This window comes from Rana temporaria, chromosome 9 (assembly GCF_905171775.1).
Source record: "Rana temporaria chromosome 9, aRanTem1.1, whole genome shotgun sequence".
Lineage (NCBI taxonomy): Eukaryota > Metazoa > Chordata > Amphibia > Anura > Ranidae > Rana > Rana temporaria.
This window is the reverse complement of record NC_053497.1, coordinates 107,242,260-107,268,348: the sequence shown is the minus strand read 5'-3', so window position 1 is coordinate 107,268,348 and position 26,089 is coordinate 107,242,260. Positions and strand designations below refer to the sequence as shown.

The window sequence follows — 26,089 nt, the reverse complement described above, 5'->3', positions numbered from 1 at the left end:
CGACTTCGTGTTCCTTCTCTGAAGTTCGCACCTCGGTTTATTGGGCCTTTCCGTATCCTTCGTGGATTAACACAGTGGCTTACACGTTGGACCTTCCTTCTAGTATGCGTATCTCAAATGTGTTTCATGTCTCCTTATTGAAACCTTTGGTCTGCAACCGCTTTACCACCTCAGTGCCAAGTCATCATCCTATACAGGTGGAGAACCATGAGGAGTATGAAGTACAATCCATTGTTGACTCAAGTAGGTTCCGTGGGCGCATACAGTACCTAGTGCATTGGAAAGCGCACGGTCCGGAGGAACGCTCTTGGGTCTCATCCTCGGACGTACATGCCCCTGTCCTCCCTTCGTGATTTCCATAGACATTTTCCCCTCAAGCCCAGTGGTCCTCCAAGGGAGAGGGGTCATTGAGGAGGGGGTACTGTCAGGGCTTATCTCAGTCCTTCCTTCTCTGAGCTAGCCGCTCAGCTGTCAGCTATTTGCCAGCTCCTATCTCTCCACAGTGACTCACCTGTTGATGATCTGGCTCATCAGTCCTGCCTACTTACGCCTTCCAGTTTACTTGCTCTCTGCCTTCGCCTTGGTCAACATCACAGAGACTGCATTCCTGTTGAAGACTTGCTTGGCTGACATCCTTTTTGGCTCCTGATTTTGCTTGCTGTTCTACTACGTTCTTCTCTGGCTCTATGACATTTGGCTCGGCTGACTATCCAATGTGGTTCCTGAACTCTGGCTATGGTTTTTAAGTGGACCTTGCCAGAGAAAAGTGCATAGAACACAGGGCAACTAAATGCTGTGAATGCAACTGGTAAAGTGTACCAAGGTCCCGATAATATGAAACTGGAAATTAATCTGGGCTAATAGAATGGACTTTTGACGGTACAAATAAATACTGTAGAAAATCTATAAATATTTATTCATAAAAAAGGGGTATATGAAGGAAAATTATATACATAACTTCGTGAACAAAACAGTACAATGTCAGCATATTATCTCAGTACACATTATAGGAAATATTACATAAAAGCTTATACTTATGCACATATGCTCATGTCCATGAGAACATATAGCACCAGAGGATATACATAAACTTTTTAATCCGTAGGACTGGATTGAATATGCAGAGTGGTAGATCTTGCTTTTACTCAACATGTTTTGCGTACAAACCGCTTCATCAGGAGCATAACGGTAGGTTAAAAAGGTCTCCGCAGCAATGTGTGGATCAGACCGTTAGTAATTAATTGTGGTATATACAATGCTGTTACCTAGCCAGCCAAGTAGGCATATGGTAGGCAGTTTAAAACACCATTGTATATGAAAGTATTAAAACTTTTGGCTTATGCACGGTTGGTTGAGAGACAGTAATTAGCGAAGGACAATGGGTACTCCAACTGGGGTCCCTAAAGCGAGTCCAGAAATCTGTGATAGCTCAAATTGTTGGATAGCTTGTAGGCTTAATATCCAGCAAGGAGCACCAGATGTGGACCCGTAGGGAGCAGAGAGGGGGCGATGTATCTGTGTCGCACTCCCACATCTGGATATATGGTTTGACTAAGCTTACTCTGTTTATCTTTTTATTATTATTAAACAAGTGTGATTTAACTGTACTTCTGTCTTGGTCTGATTCATGGTTTCGGACAGTCCCTCCGTAAACAGAGCCAATAGCGTCTGAGGCTTTTTATCAGTTAGTCTTGAGTCTGCTCTGTATGCCGACGCGCACACACCGGTATCCACGTGCATGTCGGGCAACAACCACGCCCCCCTCCCTCCCGGCCTATCTGACGGCATAAGGAAGTGTCCCCTGCGCAATAGCAGACGGCGGGTGGGGGAAGGGAGGAAGAAGGACTGAACTCGGGGGACCACCGTGGGACCTGCAGACGGCGAGGGACCTCCCCTTCCGAAATTATGGCAGAACCTGAGATGGAGAAAGCGAGCTGATCTACAGACCTGCTGACACTGAGCATTTTCACTGGAAATCATGGTAAGAAACACCAGGTATGTTCTTTGACACCCTCTAATGGTGGAAGACAGGCAAGACATTCAACTACTCAAAGAAGAAATCCTTAAGCGCACCATATGATTCTTAGGATTATCTTTACTTCACCCATAACAGCAGGCCGTGTCGTGCCAGACCTTCAGGGAATTGGGTTCCCATTAAAGGGGGCCTCTGACCTGGACCTGTATAGCACCCTGCCACAAAACCTTTGAGCATTTAGATATGTGCCCAAAGTGCTGGATCCCAAAAACAAAAAAACTTGTTCTTCCACAAGGCCCAGGTACCATCCATGTTGGCCTTTTATGGCACTTTGGATGGATCCGGTTGCATAGTGCTTTAATCCCGCAGGCATCCCCTCAGCTGAGCTCTTCTTGGCACATCCTTTAACCATGACCAACACCTTAAACACTGGCGAAAAAAACTAAGGAACTCCCTGTGTGGGAGGGGTTATATAGAGGGGAACTTCCTGTCTTGGGTGTGCCAGTGTCCAATCACCTGAAGGTGAAATATAACCCATTTAGTTATTATTATGGCTCTCCCGTGATGTACGAAAAATAAATGGCATTTAAGTCATTCATTTTTAACCACAAAAATAAAAATCTGGAAAAGGAAGTAAGGAAGAATACAAAATTCCATCTTTTTATAAGCACACACCCCCTTCCCAAAAGATCAGACATCAAATAATGAAAATAAATTTTCCGTAAATGAACTGTGGTATTTCCAGCCTGGGTGGTACTCACTTTTTTCCACTTCGCTGAATATAGATAAAAATCCATATTGAATAAAAGTAGTACACCAGGCTTCTTCTCTAAGAAACATTCCCCAACCCGTAATTGTTTGCTATTGATATATTTTTTTTTCTCCCTGTGTCAAAACTAATAATCCTTCTTGTGTTTCTCATAGCAGCCTGGCAGGCTGAAATCAGTGCACTGATCAATAGTCTTCTGCATTACCTCCAGCCAGACTGAATGAAGATAGAGACATCTTATCAGAATTAACTCTGTCAGTGGAACACAGAGACCAATTGCACTGACGAAGCTTGATGCTGCTTTATTAATCTGAGATAAACTGCATTTAAGACCAATGATGTTCAGTCCTTGACACTCTTCTAAATTGTATGTCAAAATAAGATACACCTTTTATCTCAGTGAAGAAAGTTTCTTAGTCACTTACTGCACAGCCGTCCATGATGGCTACAATGTAAGGGTTGTTGTCATAAGACATCTCTTCATCATTTGATCCCAAGAAACGGATGGCTTTGTCATAGCTGTCAATGGTGGCATCGTGCCAAGCCACAGATTGGTAGCAGTTATAGGTGATATTCTGCCTGGCAGCAGCGCTGAGCAACCTCAGGAATGTCATCTGCACAATGCCGATCGGGTTTCCATCAGAATCCACATAGGACAGCTGAGAAAATAAAAATGAAACAGAAATATACACTGCTTTCTTGGGAAACAATGTGGCCTTTGCGATCACAATTTCTCCCTATGCTTCATGATAAGGTACAGCCCACCATAGGGATATTTGTGGTCATCTTGGTGTCATGGTATACGACACAGATGAACATATTTTTATACATTTATAAAATTGCAACATAAATCCTTTGTATGGATTTGTATCAGGAATATTAACATCTGTCCCTGTGATACTCTACATGGCTCACATCCCAGCTTCTTAAAGGTCTTGATTACTTTCCTGTAAATAGGATGTCTAAAAGGAACTAGTCACAGCAAAGCTTCTGACTAAAACTGCCATGACCCACTCCCTGATCTCTAATAATAAGTAAAAAGTAATAACACTCACTGCAAAACTGGATAGGTTAAAATAAGGAGTAGCTGAATATACAGTGATGGGGAAGGTACTCAGCTAGGCATCATTGTGGTGGTGATGTCTATTAGAACTCGGAATAGCAAAGATTATGTCAATGACAAATGTCTGCAGAACTGCATGGTCTAAAATGTTTTGTCACTACTTATGTTATGCAGCCATATAGCATGATTACAAATCATATGGCAGGTAAAATATTTCCTATGCATGTGTTTCATCTAAGTAAGCTGTCTGGCTTTTAAAGAAGCCCTGAAACCTGAAGTGCTCTGTTCTGATCCCATCCCAAACTATTGTCATGTCACTGTGTGTTGTGTATTTCCTAACCCTAGTTTCCTGCTCTGTTACTGGAGAAGAACCCTGTTCTATAATATTTCTTGTAAACTTCAATAGCGGACCTCCTCCTCAAAATGTTAGTGACCTGTGGCTGTAATCTTGTAGTAATCAATGCTTTATCAGCCACTTGTTCGGAGCTCTGTCTTCTCACATTGTCAGGGTCTGTAATTTTTATTATTAAGCCAGACAACATGCATTTTAAAATGGGATTCAGCAATGGCAGCCCGTGTATTTCTCTAGCAAGTTTATTTTGATTGTTGGAAGATGCAGTAAAATACATAACTCTTTAGAATTGGTTGTAAATCGAACATCTATCACAACCATATCAAATAATAATTCTGCATTTTGTAGACAAACAAAAAAGAGAAGGTACAAACCTGGGACAGCACTGGCTCCTGAGCAGGACACATGACTGACAAGGAGAGAAAAGGCATGCAAATTGTAGATACAGCCGGCAATGTGTGCACTCCAGAGTCATGTGACTGCTGCAGTGGAATTCTGTCTGTGCCTAACAAACCAATCAAATTCCAGGGTTCATCCTCCCAGTGCAACGTGGGAAAATGTCTAGGAGAAACTGATTGGTAACTAAGGTCATAATAGATTGTTCATATTTTAGATTAATGAGATTTTTGTGCAAAAGTCACCATTTCCTGCCATTTGCCTTTTTCAAATTACTCACTGTCACCTGAATAAGGAACATGGAGCACCATTTATCAAATTATGGTAAGGGAGCCCATCATGATGGATCATATGGATTGTATATATGGAGGTGTGTGTGTGTGTGTGTGTTTTCTATGTTGTACTGGATGGACTTGTGTCCTTTTTCATCCAGATAAACTATGTAACGATCTGCCACCACCAAGACTCATATTCAGTGGCCTAAATTTGTGATAATCAACAGGGGATATTGGCAGTACAGCTCTGGAGTTCCACTGTTTCTAGGAATAGGGCAATGGCACTATTTAGATCAGGATGGAAACCTCTGACCTCTTTAGGGTACAGAGAGAGGGGTGGTTGGAAAATCCAGTATAAACATGCATGCCTGTGTCACATGAACAGAGGATGCGGTGTCTTGGTCTAAAGCATGGGTCTTCAAACTATGGCCCTCCAGTTGTTCAGGAACTACAATTCCCATCATGCCTAGTCATGTCTGTGAATGTCAGAGTTTTACAATGCCTCATGTGATTGTGTAGTTCCGCAACAGCCGGAGGGCCGTAGTTTGAGGATCCCTGTTCAAAAGTGTGGGTTTATACATCATGGAGACATGCCCAATGCTGGTAATCCTTCTTCCTTCTAATCATTGTTCTGTGATGGCCCATTACTCTTTTCGGCTATTAAATGTTTGAAAAGTGCATACAATAAAGGCTCTTTCCCTTTGATACATGTGAGACTTGTCCAGTGATCCCTTGCACACAGATGTTGCAAACACTTTATATGCTTTCTATTCTAAATGATTTTAAATAATGAGACAAATAATGTTTCTACTGATGATAATTATAATAATAGTAATAGGGAAAATAATAAATTCATCCCAGAATTCCATGCTGTGGCACGAGGGTTTGCACAGAGGTTGCCGGCTGTCTCTTTAAATTAAACATGTTCCACAGTACCTGCAGTTAATTTAGCTTCAGTCTCCTAAGTAAGGAAGCACTGGGGAATTAAGGATGAAGTAGGCTTATAAGGAAATCGCTCAATAGCATAGAGATTGACATGAAAAAAAAGCTGGCTTGAAAGACACTGTGAAGTTAAGACACAGAGAGCCACCGATTCCAGCGAGAGGGGCGGGAGGGAGCTGGAAAATGTTGTACTTCAAAGCAGCCACCCTAAGCTGAGCAGAGTACCTATGATATGGGAAGCAAAGGAGGGAGGCCGAAGCTGCATCCATCATTTCTTCATGACCGCCAAACCAGGCCGAACGTCTGATTCTACGCAGTATGATCTGATTTTTTCTCTAGCTCACTGTAAACAAATACCGCTAACCCACTGGACACATAATGCTGTTTTACAATATGTAAAACACACAATACTGTGACTGCTATGTGCAGCTTGCTCAGGGAAGAACAATTATAAACAGTGGCGCAACTAGTCTTAAAGAGAAAATATCAGAATAGTATTCTTTTTCCTGTCATTTTGACAACCCTTCCAATCTCTTATAACAAAGTCTCTTCTCTGCTTAAATTCTAAACCCATCAATTAGCCTCATCATTTCTGCTTGGACTTATACACAACATCTGGCTGAGGGAGAAAGACCCCAACAGGAAGATCATAGCCAGCCAAACTAGCTGCCATGGGAAGAAGTTGCTCTGAAAATAGAAATGTTTTAAATGTTTCCAACTTCCATAACTTCCATCAGATACTTTAGGAGCAGGAGGTCCTTTGAACCAGTATGGTGACTTGTTAAGAATACAAAAGTGCAGAACCTGACTGGCCAGGTAATGCTGGGATATGCAGTTCATCAACTACTGAAAAGACCATATAAGGATATATGGACACATTTGGAATGTGTGGTGACAGTTCTTAGATAAGGTTCTGGGATTACAATAACCATTTCTGAATCCCAAGCATTCCCAACTACAAATAACAAAGGCTTGGGCAGTGCTAGAATTGGGGTAACCGATCTTCTATCAATGAAATACTGCCATAATATGCTGTACAATAAGGATATTTGGGCAGACAGTTTAGATTACATTACTGGTGTGCATTGTCATGAAGAGCTCATAGGTACAATATCAGATATGTATGCCTTGTGACACAGGCAGAACTTTTTAGGAAAGGAAGCCAGTGCAGGAACAGCCCCATATACTTATGGATTGTGTGGATTTCTGCACCATACATACCCAGAGGAAACAAGTGTTTTAAGGTGGACATTTGGCATAATGTGGATTTCTGAAGAATGACTATTAATGGATATGCGATAATACACAGATTAATGTTTTATGGTGATAGAGCCCAAGTTACTGTTGCATTTTTGCTGTCCTGTAAAGCTAACCAGAGAAAATTATTCAGCGAGGATTTTTTTCACAACAGAACCTAAAAGGGAAAGACTATGAAAGACTCCATATAAAAAATCATGGTAGTACCAGACATGTCTACCTTACCAGGTGTGAACAGAGTGTACAGGACCTCTAACACAAACATTGTATTTCTGTACGGTATTTTGTTGATGTGCTCTAGGGTTTGATTGCATCTAGAAGCATGTTAAAGTAGACCTTCGGTTAAAACGGGCCCTTAACGAGCCTCAAAACTATTTTGGCCAATTCAGAACACCACCATCTACATTGCCTTTACATCTGTGTGTTGTGGTGCACTGAAGTTCAGGTGCATTTATTTAGACTGTATATGTGCCTTGGGGTGTCATTTATATACACTTTGTGGCGTATGTGTGGTAATTCACATCATAATGTGTGACTAGAGCCTAAAGGAAAGTATAGACATGAGCAGGTGTGCATAGCTCTCTATAGACTTCAGAAATTTCATGCAGCCTGACTCCTCATCCCTGTCAGTGTGTTACGGTCTGGGGCAGAGATAACAGAAAGAAAGCTCACTGACTGGATAGTGCACAGAGCTGTGCAAACACTGTATGTGCGCTAAAGAGGGAAACCTATCTCGGTCTAAAATATTAATCTTGTCCTGAGAGTGGATGTTTTAAAATAAATAAATAATCTAAGGGTTCACAGACTAATAATAAAACACGTTCCTACCTTCCCCGCTCTGCATAGCTGTCAGTTTTTAAAGACCTCTTTAGTATTTCAGCCTTAGTGGGTGCCCATCTTTTTCTATTGGAACAGGAAGGGCAGCCAAAATGAGTGACTAGCCACACATGCCATGTGTTTTAAGTTCCACCACAGAGTTTTTCATTGAGGTGCAAGCAAACTAGGAAGGTAGGGAATTTTACCAATGTTTTAGACAAAGCCCTTTTAACACAATAACTTGGGATCAGCCTTAAAAATATAAACTGTGTCTGTTTTAGTGCTGACTGATTTGTACTTTGAGCACTCCTTTCATCTGTTGGAGAGGATTGGGTTAAAAGAGCAAAAAAACTTTACTTTCCAAGTCCACCTTAAATGTATTTTCCTGGTAGTCAAGAAACACCATTTCCCCTATGACTAGTGTTAGTAAGACATGCAGAGTGGTTTGGCCATAACCGAAGCAGGATCTGTGCTTTGGTTCAAGACTGAAGGCCGGGTTAGCCACTTACCATAGACCCTCGCTTGTAATGGCTATACCATGAACCAGGCACCTCTTTGGGCCATCGAGCCACTTTATTCTGTAAAATATGACATGAGTTACAGGGATAGAATTGGAAATCTAAATCTTACCAGTTTACCGCGCTTGAATTCACTGAACCAGGAACCCGGGTTCTCTTTGGGCCAGGAGGTAAGTCTAGCCTAAATTGTGAAAGGGAAATGATAGGAGGAAATAAAGGGTTATACTTGAATTAAAGCTGAACACCAAAAAGCATCCCCCATCGGCAACAGATATCAAACATTGGCAGGGCTGAGCCGATTCATAATAAATCCACACAGATTTATATAATGCATCCATACTAACTGCAGAGCATTCTGACAGACTCCTTGCAAATAATACTAAAATGTTCAATCGCTATTCCACACTCTATAAATAATCCCCCTAATTGATCAATACTATGTGTGTGTATGTATGTGTATATATACAAATTATAGATAGATAGATAGATGGATAGATAGATAGATAGATATTTATATAGACACACACACACACACACAGTGAGGGGAAAAAAGTATTTGATCCCCTGCTGATTTTGTACATTTGCCCACTGACAAAGAAAATCAGTCTATAATTTTAATGGTCGCTTTATTTTAAGAGTGAGTGACAGAATAGCAACAACATTTTTCAGAAAAACGCATTTCAAAATAGTTATACATTGATTTGCATTTTAATGAGTGAAATTAGTATTTGACCCCTTAGCAAAACATGACTTGGTACTTGGTGGCAAAACCCTTGTTGGCAATCACAGAGGTCAGACATTTCTTGTAGTTGCCCACCAGGTTTTCACACATCTCAGGAGGGTTTTTGTCCCACTCCTCTTTTGCAGATTCTCTCCAAGTCATTAAGATTTTGAGGCTGATGTTTGGTAACCTAAACCTTCAGCTCCCTCCACATATTTCCTATGGGGTTCTCTTCTGTATTATTCAGATGTTCATCAGGAAGCTTCAGATGGGCCTGTACATGTGCTTTCTTGAGCAGGGGGGACCTTGCGGGCACTGCAGGATTTCAGTGCTTTACGGCGTAGTGTGTTACCAATTGTTTTCTTGGTGACTTTGGTCCCAGTTGCCTTGGGATCATTGACAATATTTGACTGTGTAGTTCTGGGCTGATTCCTCACCGTTCTCGTGATCATTGAAACTCCACAAGGTATTTTGTGTTTCTTCCATTTGCGAACACTCCACAAGGTATTTTGTGTTTCTTCCATTTGCGAACACTCGCACCAACTGTTATCACCCTCTCACCAAGCTGCTTGGCGATGGTCTTGCAGCCCATTTCAGCCTTGTGTAGGTCTACAATCGTGTCCCATCCTTGGACAGCTCTTTGGTCTTGGCCATGGTGGAAAGATTGGAATCTGATTGATTGCTTCTGTGGACAGGTGTCTTTTATACAGGTAACAAGCTGATATTAGAAGCACTCCTAATCTCAGCTTGTTACCTGTATAGAAGACACCTGCGAGCCAGAAATCTTGCTGATTGATAGGGAATCAAATACTTTTTCCACTCATTAAAATGCAAATCAATTTATAACTTTTTTTTTTTTTTGTATATTTTTGTTCCTATTCTGTCTCTCACTGTCAAAATAAACCTACCGCTAAACTTTATCATTGATCATTTCTTTGTCGGCGGGCAAACGTACAAAATCAGCAGGGGATCAAATACTTTTTTCCCTTTGGTGTGTGTGTGTGTATATATCACACACACATACACAGTAGAGCACCAAGGTAAGTGTAGAAACGAATTAGGAAACCGTGTATTTCCAGGAAAAAAGTAAACCCTTACAATCTACCAGGGCTGCTTTATATTAACAATTGACAGCTGAGATGGAGTCAGGTAGCCTTATAATATATATATATATATATATATATATATATATATATATATATATATATATATATATATATATATATATATATATATACACACACAGCCCCAATTCCCAAAAAGTTGGGACGCAGTGTAAAATTATTATTATACAGGATTTATATTCCGCCAACATTTTTTGCAGTGCTTTACAACAGGAGGACAAGCAGTGCAGTTACAATACAAGAGGAACCTGAGATAAACACAAAATGTAAGGATTTTTTTTTTTTTTTTAAATACAAGTTCATTTTGAAGTTGATGGCAGTAACACGTCTCAAAAAAGTTGGGACAGGGAGATTACAATCCCAATTCCAAAATAGTTGGGACAGGGCCATGCTTAACACAAGCTCTCCCTCTTCTTTTAACAACATTCTTTAAACTTCTGGATACTGAGGAGACCAGTTGCTGGAGTTTTGAGAAGGGTAGGTTGTCCCATTCATGCCTAATATAAGATTCTAATTGCTTAACAGTCCTGGGTTTTTTGTAAAAAATGTAATTTCAAGATGCACCAAAGCAGGCCATTTAAGCACCGGGATTCTTCTACTGTGAAACTATTCTGTTTTCATAGATGCAGTATGCAGTTTAGCATTGTCCTACTAAAATATGCAAGGCCTTCCCTGAACAGGATGTTGTCTGGATGGGAACATATGCTGCTCTAAAATCTGGATATATCTTTCAGCATTGATGGTGTCTTTCCAAATGTGCAAGCTGCCCATTCCATATGCATTAAGGCACCCCCATACCATCAGAGATGCAGGCTTTTGAACTGAACGCTGATAAAGCTGCAAGGTCTTCTTTAGTCCGGAGGATGCAGCACCCATGGTTGCCAAAAAGAATGTCAAATTTAGATTTGTTTGACCACATAACTGTTTTCCACTTTGCAGGTCATTTTAGATGCACTTTAGCCCAGAGAAGATGTCTGCATTTCTGGATCATGTTCCCAACTTTATTGAGACATGTTGCTGCCATCAATTTCCAAATTACTTAATTTTTTTCATAACATTTTATATTTTCTCCGTTTAAATATTTGATATGTTTTCTATTGTGATTAACATGTGGGTTTATTAAATTTGCAAATTATTGCATTCTTCTGATTTAGCAGATACACAGCATCCCAACTTTTTGGGATTTGGGGTATGTGTATAGTATATACACTGCTCAAAAAAATTAAAGGAACACTTTTAAATCAGAACTCCTGGGATATTGATCTGGTAAGTTAAGGAGCAGAGGGGGAGGGGTGTATACAAAGGAGGGTTGTTAATCAGTTTCAGCTGCTTTGCTGTTAATTGAAATTAACTACAGGTGCATTTTAGATGGGCAACAATGAGACGACCTCCAAAACAGGAATGGTTCTTCAGGTGGAGGTGTCTGACATTTTCTTCCCCATCTCCTCTTTTCTGACTGTTTTTCACTAGTTTTGCATTTGGCTAGGGGTCAGTGTCACTATTGGTAGCACGAGGCGATACTTGGACCCTATAAAGGTTGCATAGGCAGTCCAACTCCTCCAGGATGGTACATCAATACGTGTCATTGCCAGAAGGTTTGCCATGTCTCCCAGCACAACCCATCAGCAGGACTGGTATCTGCTCCTTTGTGCAAGGAGGAACAGGATGAGCACTACCAGAGCCCTACAAAATGACCTCCAGCAGGCCACTGGTGTGAATGTCTCTGACCAAACAATCAGAAACAGACTTCATGGGGGTGGACTGAGGGCCCGACGTCCTCTAGTGTGCTCTGTGCTCACTGCCGGACACTGTGGAGCTGGATTGGCATTTTCCATTGAACACCAAAATTGGCAGGTCCGCCACTGGTGCCCCATGCTTTTCACAGATGAGAGCAGGTTCACCCCGAGCATATGTGACAGACGTGAAAGGGTCTGGAGAAGCTTTGGAGAACTTTATGCTGCCTGTAACATCGTTCAGCATGACTGGTTTAGTGATAGGTCAGTGATGGTCTGGGGAGGCATATCCATGGAGGGACGCACCGACCTCTACAGGTTACACAATTTCATCCTGACTGCCATTAGGTATCGGGATGAAATCCTTGGACCCATTGTCAGACCCTACGCTGGTGCAGTGGGTCCTGGGTTCCCCCTGGTGCACGACAATGTTTGGCCTCATGTGGCGAGAACATGCAGCCAGTTCCTGGAGGATTAAGAAATTGATACCTTTGAATGGCCCCACATGCTCACCTGACCTAAATCCAAAAGAACACCTCTGGGACATTATGTTTCGGTCCATCCGGTGCCGACAGGTTGCACCTCAGTCTGTTCAGGAGCTCAGTGATGCTCTGGTCCAGATGTGGGAGGAAATACCCCAGGACACCATCCATTGTCTCATTAGGAGTATACCCTGATGTTGTCAGGAATGCGTACAAGCACTTGGGGGCCATACAAACTACTGAGGACCATTTTGAGTTGCAATAACATTTTAGGAAAATGGACTAGCTTGCTGCATAATTTTTTTGATTTTCGGGGGTGTCTTTGAATTCAGCCCTCTGTAGGTGGATAATTTTAATTTCAATGATGTACCATCCTTTCTTTCCTAACACATTAGCCAGTCCATCGCAGTATAGATATCCAGCATGAGATTTTTGCCCATTGAGATCTGATATGTTTTCAAAGTGTTCCTTTAATTTTTTTGAGCAGTGTGTATATATATTAGGGTTCATAGAAAATAGGCAAACTTGTTCAGGCAGACTGGAAGTCCACAGCTTCCTCCATAACATCCCTTTACTGGGATGCTGTACAGAAAGCGGTTTCTGAACACCCAGCATGAGGAACCTTAAAGATAACAGACCAGAGCAGCAGGCGATCAACCACACCAGGTCCTCTTCTGTCCACTATGAACTCGAAAATGAGACTGCGGGGGATTCTGGATCACCAAAGAACTGATGATTGGAAAAACATTGCTGTTTTGACTTCTCTTATGGCATGTAGATGGAGGGTCAGAATTTGGTAAGGCACATAGCATAAACCTATGAATCTCGCCTGTTTTGTGTCATCAGTACAGCTCGTAATGTTGTGGGCATTGTTGTCACACATTTGGCCTCCAACTACCTACTGATTCAAATTTAAATGCCAGAGTACAAGAGTATTAAAACTGGCCATGTGCCCAATTTATGAGTGACAGAAAGGTCTAGTGAGTGTACACAAATTGTAAAATTAATATAGTCTCCTTAAGCCCCGTACACATAAGCTGAATGCTGGTAAAAAAAAAAAAACATCTGACATTCGGCTTATATGTATGTAATATGTATGTATTATCTGTTCATTCGGCCGGCTTCTGTCAAATGTGCGTGTTGTAAGACCAGCAGCCGACCGACCTACCTACCTACCAGCGCTGATTGGAGTGTTCTGGCGGGGGAGAACACAACAGCTCAGCGAGGGAGATTGCTGCACTAATGTTGGATCATTAGTACAGTGTCTCCAACCAGAGCTGACAGTTTTTTTTTGCACAAAAAAAAACAAAAAAACAATTGTTGTGTGTAGCTGGCTGTCGGCACTTTGTGCTTTTAAACAGCTGACTGCTTGCATTAAACAAATAAAGATCCATTGGGCTATAAAATAAATGTAATGGATGCAGGGAGAGAGCTGACACAGGCAGAGCTATTCAAATAATAATCCTATGGACAGCGAGGTATAACACAAGGCATTGGGGTTGATTTACTAAAGGCAAATCCACTTTGCACTACCGGTGCACTACAAGGGGACTTGAAAGTGTTGTCACTGTAGATCTGAGGGGGACATGCAAGGAAAATAAAAAACAGCATTTTTGCTTGTACATGATTGGATGATAAAATCAGCAGAGTTTCCCCTGATTTCAGATCTACAGCGACTGCACTTTCAAGTGCACTTGTAGTGCAAAGTGGAGTTGCCTTTAATAAATCAACCCCATTGTCTTAAGGTTTTCGGTTTCAACCATGTCGCTTATACTGCTGCAGAAAAAGTTATAAGGGTATAGTCAACTGTGCAGAGATTGTTCCCTCAATTGGTGATTAATAGGTTCTATCAGTAGCCTCACTATAGCCAAGTTTTTGGTGCTGCGTAGAGCTACCCTGTACACATTATTGCTCTACTTTGCTAAATTATTTGACTCAAATGTTCATTATAAAAAAAATATTTTTTTTACAAAAGTACTGGCTTCAAATTCATAATAGCAGTTCTCACGCTACCTTATTAAATGATCTGTAGGTAATTTAATGGTTTAGCCCAGTAAAAAGTGCTATTTTAGCTGGCTTCCTATGTGATTTGGATACTCCGGACGGCAACATAGTTGGGAATATGGTAGGGAGATCTCAATGCCAATCAGGTGTTATGGCCACCTTGGAGTGCTCCAGCTCCTCTCCATAAATTGAATAAAAATCTAGCAGGGATGGTGGGAGCCCTTTGTGGCCACATAAGGTGTGCAGACCCAGGAACTCCAAGCAGATAGCACGGATAGAATCCCTAAAAGATATAAAACATTCTCGGGAGGGTTTAATTCTCAACACCCATCTAAAATATAAATGGGTGAGGTAGAGCCTAAATTGCTTTCTGATATTTCGTGTTTAAAAAAAAATAAATCCATGGTTGCTTGTTGGTGATAAATTACAAGTTCATATGTTCTTTAGTTTTATACTACGGTAGATTGGACTAGGTCAACTGATGCGATTTTAAGAAGAAAAAGAAATGTAACATTTCTTGCTACTTTTTTGCATACATGTACTACAGTATGTTGCAAGCTTTATTAGCATTTGGTAAATGTACTATCCTATGCAAATATTTAACATTTTCACCAGTCAGTATGACCAAGCATTATAAATTGTACCATTTACTTAGAATTTATGACATTATTTTATGTAACAGCACTGTAAGGTCTTGTTGACTGATCACAGGCATAAACAGATAATTTGACCATCAGGTCTTGAAAACTGCATAGACTGCCACAGGACAGACTAGATAACCTTTGTTTTTACAAGCCAGTGTGCTGGGTCTCTAGTGGATTTTCCCAGCTGGTGTTATCGATAGAGAGGGCCTTGAAGTGTTGAGCAATATTAACACACACTTTGACTGTCCTCTGTTGCTGATTGCTTTGATCAGGCCCAGGCAGTCAATAGCTTAGACGTGAAGTGTCTGGGGAGAGGATGCAATTAATTTAGTGATCTTAAAATACTGGACTCTCTGCCTTCCTTCTCTTGCCAAGCCTTGCTGGTGCCAGACATTTCAAGCCTTGATAAAGCCACGATTCAAAGGAAGTTTAAAGCACTTACTCCTTCAGACTTCTTGTCTGGAAAGATGCATGATTCTCCGCCTGCCGTAAAATTGCAGTAAACCTTAAATGAGTCTCGTGAGCAGCCCTGGTTAGGATCAATCCAATATTCACCTAGATCAGAGGAGAGAAAAGCAAAAAGGCTGTCAACATTGCCTTGTAAACTGGGCCATAAGCAGCTGTGATGAGGAAGGGCTATTGTGGCTAAAATATTTCTGAAAATTAAATTTGCCTGACCGTGGTGATGATCCGAGTCACATATCTATATCTGAGATGCGTGTTCAGTTCCTACTTCAAGTGCTGGTTATTTCCTTCGGGTATATAGCCCCAAAGTATTAAGGCCAGCGAAAAAGCTTTTTCTAAAGAAGTTTTCAGCAATGACAGCCTATGGCATGTTTCATATTATTAGCAACATTGACTTCAAATGTATGTTGGATAGTGTAACATTTTTTCTGTTTTAACAGTGGCTTCAGTTGTAGAATGCCCAACATTATTCTTATCCTCTACAATTATGTTTTAATCGTTCTAATTGAACTCACCATCTGGGAACTCAGGATGACAAAGCTGTAGGTCTTTGCAGGTTCTGGCAGGATTACCCTGAGTGCCCAATGGGTGTTTCATTTGTTCAATTTCCAGTTTTAGGGAGTTTAGAGAGCCAAAGATTTCCTCCATGCCGTCTGCATAGTCCATGTAATTTGTGTCAGTATTTCCTTCATCCACAACTTGGCTGGCATCAATATTTCGCTTGGTTCTCTTCGATGACTGTATAGGAAGTGGCTGTATAACTTCTCCAGGGGGACCCTGCAATAGAATTTGTAATGTTACACAACTATAGGTGTCACCAACAATTATTGATAATACATGTTATGCTGACAACTTCTGCAGATTACAATACATAAGCATATTACTCACCGGAGGGCCTGGGGGACCAGGAATACCTAGCTCACCCTTGGGACCAGTGGGACCCTAGAAAGGGAGACATCATTACTAGGGCTATAAATATAAATTGGGAGTTTAAACGCTGACCGAATGTAACCACTGAAAAAGCAGTTTAAGACCAAGAAAGATCCAGAATATTATACTTACTGATGACCCTTTAGCACCTTTTGGCCCTGGACCGCCCTGCAATAAATATCACAACTGATAATTACCACAACATAGATTTTTTGCTTGCAATGTAATCGAGAACCAATAAAACTCTTGGAATATAAATGTATTTTAGGAAAACATACCGGCAATCCTGGAGGACCAGGGGGACCTACAGGTCCAGATGGGCCAAAAATACCCTAGATAGATAATAAGGTTATTGTATGAATTAAATTTAGCGGTGTTATCTTGAGGATTTTTCAAATTTGTGTATATACTCAGCCATAAATTAGGCAAAAACAGAAAGTATACGTTACCTGGTCTCCTTTTGACCCTTGCGAACCCTGAGGACCTGGTAAACCACGGTCTCCCTTTTCACCCTGTTCTCCTGGAGGTCCAATCAGACCAATCAAACCAGGATGACCCTAGTATAAAAACAAAGATAAAGTAGTTAACGGCTTGTCTGGTTTCCCCATTTTATAAATGACTCACAAAAATATGCAGGCTGATTGATGATGTTAATTTACAGGAGTTAATTGTGTAAGCGCTAATTTCACAGAAGTAAAAAACAATTATACTGATTTCAAGAATACATTTATAAGAGAAAACAATGCCACTACAGTAAACAGATAGAAATGTACAAGCCATAAGGCCAGGTATATTTCTTATGTATAAATGTTATTCCTTGTAATACGCAAGTGCTCTTAATAAATGTTGAATAGTTCTAAGGCATGTTCTTTCCAGCACACAGAGAGATGAGACTTAAAGTGTTACTAAGTAGACATGTGCACACTGAAATATTTTGTTTGGGAATTTCGTTTTCGTCCAAAAAATAAATGTATTTAGTTACTCCTGAAAATCGTTTTTTATTTATTTTGTTTAGTTAAAAAATGCATTCGTCCAAAAAAACGAATTAAGGTTGAATCTGTCATTGAAGGCTTATGGTGTCCGTCGAATGTTCTAAGAAGATTCCACGAAGCAGCTAAACTGTATGACGCTGCGATAGTACATTTCTGGTGGAATGTTCAGCCCATAAGCTATAGTAGAATTCTAATGTTGTATGACTAGTAATATTTATATTTATTTAATATTATTACTAGTCAACCAACATTAAAATTATTCTATAGCCTATGGGCGGAGCATTTGACCATTAATGTCCGTTTGTGGTGATCGTATGTTTTTAGCTGCTTTGTCAAATCTTCATGTCTCTATAATGTCAAATCTTTTCTCTCTACATCGAATAATCTTGGACTAATAGAGTTAGGTTAGGCACATTCGACCGCAGGTTCGATAGACACAGATCGCTATTGTCACCGGCATGTCGCATCTTCTATGTATATCCAACTGTTGTGGCAAGAAACTAAAATAAAGCATTTTTCATGTTGAATCTTTTGGATTTAGGATTCTGCAGATTCGTTATCGTTTTTGTTAAAACGAACGGGAAAATTCCTGAAATTCAGACAAAAATACATTTGGACGAAAACATGTCTATTACTGAATCCACAACAGTAAAATCAGACTGTATGTGCAGTAAAGCATACTTGTTAGACATGTGCATTATTAGTTTTTGTCCGAATGCATTTTAGTCCGAATTTTAGGTATTTTCGTTCTCGTTTTAACAAACCTTAATTCTATTCGTCCAATATTATTAAGGAGAAAGGATTCGACATTATAGAGACATGAAGAAGAGATTTGACATAGAGAGAAGAGATTTGACATAGAGAGAAAAGATTTGACATAGAGAGAAAAGATCTGACATAGAGAGAAAAGATCTGACATGGAGAGAAAAGATCTGACATGGAGAGAAGAGATTTGACATAGAGAGAAGAGATTTGACATAGAGAGAAGAGATTTGACATAGAGAGAAAAGATTTGACATAGAGAGAAAAGATTCGACATAGAGAGAAAAGATTCGACATAGAGAGAAAAGATTCGACATTAGAGAGACATGAAGAGTCGACGAAGTAGCTAAAAACATACGACCGCAGCGAACGGACATTTATGGTGAAATGCTCGGCCCATAGGCTATAGAAGAATTCTAATGTTGGTTGACTAGTAATAATAATTTATAAATATAATTATGATTAGTCATACAACATTAGAATTCTACTATAGCTTGTAGGCAGAACATTCGACCGGAAATGTACGTACAGTTTCGCTGCTCCGTCAAATTTTTTTTTTTTTTTTTAAAGATTCCGTCGAATCTTCTTAGAACATTCGACAGACACCATAAGCCTTCAATGACAGATTGGACCTTAATTCATTTGTATTTTTGGATGAATGCATTTTTTAACGAAAAACTAAATAAATAAAAACTAATTTCGGGAGTAACAAAATAAATGTATTTATCGGACGAAAATGAAATTCCGAAACAAAATATTTCGGTGTGTACATGTCTAATGCTTGTTATACTCACTGTGGAAGGGGTTAATCCTGCACATTGCATAAAAAGGTTGTTTGATTCGGTGTTCTCATATCCCCCCTTCTTCCACAGTCCCCCATCCATCTGCTGATAGTACATAGCCTTGGGTGCACTCTGCACATGCTCAGTTTGGTTTATTTTTTCCTTAGTAAAGGACCACAAAACACATACCCTTCTTCATAGCATAGGGGGCATAGGTGTTCTTTGCTCATAGAGATGGATGGGAACAATGCTAACAACAATCGGCACAGACGGAAAGCCCAGGATTTCGAGATGCATTAATGGGTATTTTTTGCTCTTGTCAAACAGATATAACAAAACATTTGCAATGATAACAGAACAAAGGGGAGCAAATAAGAGAAGTTGATAGAATTTACATACACTTTATGATTACTAGGTTTCCATGGGAGCCATGCCTGGTTGTATCTACCAAAAGTGCTCTTTTCATGCACTGTTAGTACCAGCCCAGCAGGACTATCTAACTAAAATATGACTTTATGCAAATATACAGTGCAAGACCAAAATGTGACATAAAACTGAAGTTACTAGCCAAATTCTGTTGTCAGTAAATAATGCCTCCCTCTCCCCCTCTAGTATATATCTCAAATATATACAGTAAAACCTTGGTTTGAGAGTGTTTTGCAAAACAAGCAAAATTTTTAAATTGAATTTGACTTGATATACAAGCAATATCTTGATATAAGAGCAGCGTCATATCACAACTGAGTATGAAAGAGAAGAGAGGCACCTCTAAGTGTAGCAATATGATTACATTTAATGAAGGTACCACATTTAGCAACTCACATGGCTCATGATTAAAAAAAAGAGGCACATCTAAGTATGCAGGCATCTGGGGTAAAGCGATCCACATAGACCGTCCACCTTACCGCCATCATCTCTTCCACATTGCACTCCACGAGTGTTTCAAAGTTTGCTTTCAGATCGCTCTACTGCAGGGTAGTCTTCCTGATCATGATTGCAGACTGATAGCAGTGAAAGCCGACAGTGCGGGGAATGGTCTATGTGGACAGCTTAAGGGCCAGTTCACACTACTGTGACTTCAAAATCACACGATTTTGCGGCGAGATTTCAGGGAATGCCAGTCTATAGAGCTGAATTTGCATCGCACATGGATCAAACTCGCACAGGACACTTTTTAACGCAGCTTAGATTCGCAATGCTTTGATGTGAACGGCACTCATGGAAAACTATGTTAGTAAAAAGACTTGCGAATTTGAGCAATCGCAAAGGCTTAAATTTGCAATAGAATTCACAGCAGTGTGAACCGGCCCTTACCCCGGATGCCTGCATACTTAGATGTGCCTGTTTTTATCATCAACCATGTGAGTTGCTAAATGTTTACCTTCATTAAATGTAACCATATTGATAAACTTAGAGGTGTCTCTATTCTTTATTATACTCTGTAGCTCCTGCTGGATTTTGCTTCTAATCCCCTTGGGGGAGGCTTCCATTTGTAATCTTTTTATATAGACTATAAACTGAAGGACCTATGAATAAATGGTTGTGAAATTAATCATTTGAGTTTCCATTATTTTTTTATGGGAAAATTTGCTTTCATATAAGAGTGCTTTGGATTACAAGCATGTTTCTGGAACAAATGCTCGCAATCCAAAGTTTTACTGTACGTGTCTCCATAAATTTGCCAATTTAGGATTGTGTTCTCACAGTTGTAGACATTTCAGTTCATGCTGTGGATCCCCAAAGTATATCTAAACCCAATCACTAAAATCTAATATAATCTAACATTTGTATGTAACTTCAAACAACTACTGTATCTGTATCTTCTGTGTGTTTGCAGCCTTTGTTAAAAACATATTCAGCGGATTCGACCATAAAGGTCCTTGTACAGGCACTTCCTGTTATAGGATGACAACACTGCCTTTATCCCAATTGTTCTGGGATTATCACTCTGACAGAAAATTCATTGTTGCAGGCATGTTCTGCAGGTTATCATCAACAGGAAGCCTGTCCTGAGCAATGACATGCAGCACATGCATACAGATAAGAAGTGGGTAAAAAGGCTGAAGTACATGAGCAGCACTGAAGTACAAATATAAAGGAAAAAAGTATGGCAGTTATCATAAAGGAAATGTCACCCAGTTAGGGTGTAAATGTACTTAAAAGCGAGTGTCTAAGGATGTGGAATTAATGGAGAAGATGACAGCCAGAATGCACGACAGACTGGAGGCCCACGACAAGGTCTGGGAGCTGTGGCACTGTCGGGAGGAGACATCCTGACCAGGTAGTCGAACCAAACTGGTGACTTCCCATCCCATCCCATTCCCTTTCCCCCTTCTTCCCTGCCTTTCTTCTCTCTCCTCCCTCTTTTTTTTTTTTTTTGCTGTTCCCTTTCTCTTATTCTTTTTTTCTTCTTGTGAGCCCACTAGTGACTCGAGATTGTTCATTGGTACACTGTTGCACTGAAATGTTTATTTTGTTCCATGCACTTAACTGGTTTATATAGCTAATGCGCAGTACGAACTATTCGCTCTCTCGTGACAGGACACATAGTTGGTCAGACAGAGCTCTGGATATTGTCAAATATGTTAATGGCCACTCCACTAATTGTTGCTTACAAGGATGGTCTTGTATGTATACATGTATTGAAAATCTCTAAATAAAACTGGTATTGATTAAAAAAAAAAGCGAGTGTCTACTTTTTTTGTAATTATTATTTTGGGTGAAGAGAGGTAGGGTTTGACCAACCCCCGCCCCCACAAAATCCTTATTGCCATCTGTGACCATGGTGTAGAGCCCACCCCCCCCCCCCTTGTCATTAATCCAGTCATGGCATCCAGGGCCATTCTGTAAGCTCTGGTTCTTCTCTATGGGCTGCATTCTGTGAATATTTAACTAATTAGAAGCCAACAATGGATTTGATTGCTACAACCAAACAGTATTGGGGAACATACTGCACTGAAAGGTCACATTTCTCAGGGCCTGGAGCCTTCAATCCAGCCATACTGGTGGAGCAGTATAAGATTACCACTATGTTTGCTTATTGTAAAGGCCATCACAGGACACAAAACAGCACTCTCTATTGTGTACTGGAAACGGGCACTTTTTTATTCATGATCAGTGACCAAATAGGGCTTACCTTTTCACCTTTTGGACCTGAATCTCCCTTTAATCCCGGCAAACCAGGTGGACCCTATAAAAAAAAAAAAAATGATAAAAGATAATGTAGTTTTAAAACCGTAACTCCTAATAATGAGAACTTTCCAACAGTCTCATTGACCTCTATTGATGCCAAAGACAGATAGAAAACCTAGTGAGTTCTGGACCAAATATAACCAAAAGTACCAATAAAAACATGTACCTGCAAGGACAAGCACAGTGGAAAATAGAGAGAAGACCCAGACTCCAGAAAACAGAAAGTAAAACAACGCTTTCCAAGATAGAATGTTGCTGAGAGTTAATTTTAGAGGAAGATTCTATTGAAACCTAGGATACCTGCTGAAGGACCCTAATATCAACTTAATTTATCCACGGACTCCATAATTTGGAAAATCTCCAGAACAATTATATACAGTGATATAAAATGGTAAATATGCAAAAACAAGTACAATTAAGGGGTTTTAACTGAATAAATTGGTGTTTAAAATGTGTTAATCTTCAATAACCTTTATACAAGTTGTCGAACATTATATTACACTTGTTAAGATTAATGTGGAGTTATGTAGAAGCAGTGGTGTACCTAGGGGCGGGACAGAGGCTCTGCCCTGGATACAACCAGCTGGGGAGGTGCATCTTACAGAAGAATTACCCATACAATGGTGATCAATGGGATGAAGAATCCCTCTTATATCAGTGGTTGTTGGGATGAAAAATCTCCCTTGCATTGGTGGTCAGTGGAAAGAATAATTTCCTTCATTTTGGTGGTCAGTGGGAGGAAAAATCCCCTTACATTGGTGTTGAGTAGGAGGAAGAATACTTCTTACATGGGTCATCAATGGAAAGAGGTTCTCCCTTTTCCACAGACGACGAACATAAGGAACCTTATTTTACTAACCATTTGGCCCACTGCCTGAGCACAAGGTATTGTTACCATGTAATATAAATACCCTTGATTGCCCATTTGATACCCACATGTTATAACAATTATCCCTTTGTTACCCACATATTTTAACCATAAACTCTACTGTGTATGATTGGCCATTTGTAGCACATGTATTGTCAAAATTGTTTTTTTTTAGGTTTGTATTGTCAAGTCATTGCTGCAAGTCATTAATGGGATGAGCTTTGAGCTGCAGTTGATGTCAGCAATTGTGACAATTATTATTTTCCTCCTTTTTTTAATTTAATCAACCATTAATATTTAAACTTTTTTTGTTTGGTAATTTTTGCTTTGTACCGGGATAATTTTAGTGTCATTTTAGGACAAATTTAAAAAAAAATATTTATACTTTTAGTCTACAGTAACACAATTTTTTAAACAAACAATGGTCAAAAAAGAAAAAAGTTATTTTTTTAAAAAATTTTACGTTATCAAAGTTGAAAAAAAAAGTTTTTTTTATTTTGCATTAACAAAGTTATCACTGAACAAACTGGTTCATAGCAGAAATGTAAAAACTGATCTGAGCCTTAGGGGTGTATGGGTTTGAAAGTGGAAGTAGTTAATATATAATCCCCTGCAGACCTGTCACTATAATACAACAGTGATGTTATCCCCATGTTTGGCAGTAAATATTCGTAAGAATTGAAGAATATAGTATGAAGTTGATAATTTACCATAGGACCAGGTGGGCCATCAGCACCAGTTGATCCTGGCAGACCTTGTTCACCCTGTAAGAAAATATTTTTATATTTTATATAACTTGACACTTGATGAAGCTTAGCATGTGACCTCTATGTAAAGGAGTACTTACCACAGGTCCAGGAATACCTCTTAGACCCTCAGGTCCAGGTTTTCCAGGAGGGCCTTGTGGACCAACAGGACCCGTCTTGCCAGCAGGACCTTCTAAGCCAGATTCGCCCTTGTTTAGAAAAAATTGGTTATTAGTATGTGATAAAAACTCACAAGAATACATCAAAAGTAAGTCCAGTTTACCTTTCCCCCTTTCTCTCCTTGTCGTCCTTCTGGACCTGCTGGACCAGGTGGGCCCTAAAAAGACAAAAAAAATCATGAAAACGCAACTCTATTCAAACCACTATATACATAGTTATCAATATATATTCAAAATGTTTTTTCTAGCTAAAATATTTTTAAAAAAAATATATAATCTTGTGAAACACCCACCCCTCATCTGTATATGAGTGTCTAAAATTAGAACGGTATTCAGTGTGTGCACCTCTACAGACCCTTTTTCACTAGTTCCGCACCTGTTACCTGGACTATTAATGAAAAATATAGCATGTCACACCTAACCTGAGCATTCCCCTTCTATAAAGCTACATACATCTACTTCATCTCACCCATCAATTTATTGAGCAGACACTGCAAGCTGGATGTGAGTTCAGGAAATTTCAGCACAAAGACTTAAGTCCGGTTATTACAAAAACTGGGCAAAGAAATAAAACTCAAATTCAAAGAGTAACTCCACTTTTGTTGAGAAAAAAAGCATCCCACTCTGGGTGATCTATGTACATTGCAAGGACTTTAACAAACTTTGTTGCAGATTACTACCTTTTGTTATTCTGAAGAAATCCCTGTGTGTTTGTCTTTATCCATGTGGGAATCTAATTATCAAACAGCTAATGCACATTCAGGACTCTAACGAGGAAAACTGCAGGGCCTGCATCCCTTTAGATGTGATTTCCTATTGGAAAATCAGTGAGCCAATCATCCAAGCAGGAAATTATGTTTTGGTGGAGGGAGCATGGCGGCCTGTACACATTCTGTGTACAGAACACCTCCAGGTAGACATATTGCATTTTACTGAAAATTACAGCGCTGCAGATTGTAAAGGAAAGGTGATTTTTAAAAACATTCAATTACAATATGGCTTGTGTCACAATTATATACACTATATTATATATTTTTCCCCCATGAAATTGGAGTTACCCTTTAAGCTCTGATTCACACTACAACCCTGTGCAATTCACATGGAATTCAGTGTGACGCAATTTGAGCCCTATCATTATGAATAGGCTAAAATCGCACCAAAGATGTGCAGGCACCTTTTTTGGAACCACACTGCAACCGGATTGCATGGTGGTGTTGTACCATGCGATCCGATACAGGCAAACCGCACTGCGTTTGTGATGCATTTGGGGTGTTAACTTTGTATCAACACCCACAGCAGATCCCAAACACAGCGCGATTGTAATCAGGTGCAGGGATAGCTGCATTTCCCACACCACATGAGTGAACTTTGGCGGAGAGAGAAGTATGGTCAAAGCTCTGTTCTCGGACTTAGAGCCAGTGACTGATGCTGCAGTATAGAGGCGAGTATGTATGTTTTTTTTGTTTTTTTTACATACTCCCAAACTTCTCCTTTTAAAGGACTTCATAAGTGAAAAAAGTGTATTTGAGAGCAAAAACGTTTTAGGACAAAACCTAATGAGGCCATTGAAATCTTCCCTTCCACCATGGATGGGTGTGGGGAGCCTTCCCAGGTGCCAGAACACAATTATTACTGTTAGCAACTATAGCCACCAGCAGTAATCTCATGTAAAAAAAATCTGACAGGTTGGCTGTACCCAAGTCAGTCGATGGATCAACTTGGGTACAATCAGCCTGTCCATTCATGAATTCAATCTCAGCTGGTTCAGCAGGGAATTTCGCTCCATGTATAGCCGCTGGCTTCATGTTCTGATTGGTCTATTGTTTTCTTATCAGTGAGCTCAACGATGGTCATTGCTGGTCATTTAGATACTTACTCTTTTCCCAGGGGGGCCAGATGGACCTGGCTCTCCAGTAGGTCCTGGTGATCCCTGGTGGACAAAATGTAAAACAGGTTACCAAATGTTTTTTTTTTTCTTTTGATCGAAAACGTACAATAGAATTCATACTTACAGGCTGTCCAGATTCACCATCATCTCCTTTGTCACCAGGGGGTCCATCCTGACCCTAATGTTTGGAGATGAGGAAACATTTTTTTAAAGC

At 40.0% G+C, this 26,089-nt stretch overlaps 1 protein-coding gene across 2 annotated transcripts in view; it reads right to left on the bottom strand.

Annotated features, from left to right (window-relative positions):
• The window catches only part of COL5A1 (collagen type V alpha 1 chain), a 255,317-nt gene that overhangs the window by 22,068 nt on the left and 207,160 nt on the right, over positions 1 to 26,089 (bottom strand). The window contains exons 52-65 of one of the 2 annotated variants that reach the window (XM_040324092.1): positions 26,000 to 26,053; positions 25,864 to 25,917; positions 24,092 to 24,145; positions 23,910 to 24,017; positions 23,773 to 23,826; positions 22,139 to 22,192; positions 16,916 to 17,023; positions 16,745 to 16,798; positions 16,599 to 16,634; positions 16,425 to 16,478; positions 16,052 to 16,313; positions 15,514 to 15,626; positions 8,355 to 8,423; positions 3,170 to 3,403 (exon numbers count right to left, since the gene is read on the bottom strand). In XM_040324092.1, the coding sequence (XP_040180026.1) occupies positions 3,170 to 3,403; positions 8,355 to 8,423; positions 15,514 to 15,626; positions 16,052 to 16,313; positions 16,425 to 16,478; positions 16,599 to 16,634; positions 16,745 to 16,798; positions 16,916 to 17,023; positions 22,139 to 22,192; positions 23,773 to 23,826; positions 23,910 to 24,017; positions 24,092 to 24,145; positions 25,864 to 25,917; positions 26,000 to 26,053 (1,308 nt within the window). Of the gene's footprint in view, positions 1 to 3,169; positions 3,404 to 8,354; positions 8,424 to 8,475; positions 8,545 to 15,513; positions 15,627 to 16,051; positions 16,314 to 16,424; positions 16,479 to 16,598; positions 16,635 to 16,744; positions 16,799 to 16,915; positions 17,024 to 22,138; positions 22,193 to 23,772; positions 23,827 to 23,909; positions 24,018 to 24,091; positions 24,146 to 25,863; positions 25,918 to 25,999; positions 26,054 to 26,089 lie in introns of both variants that reach the window. The other variant, XM_040324091.1, reaches the window with a different exon arrangement.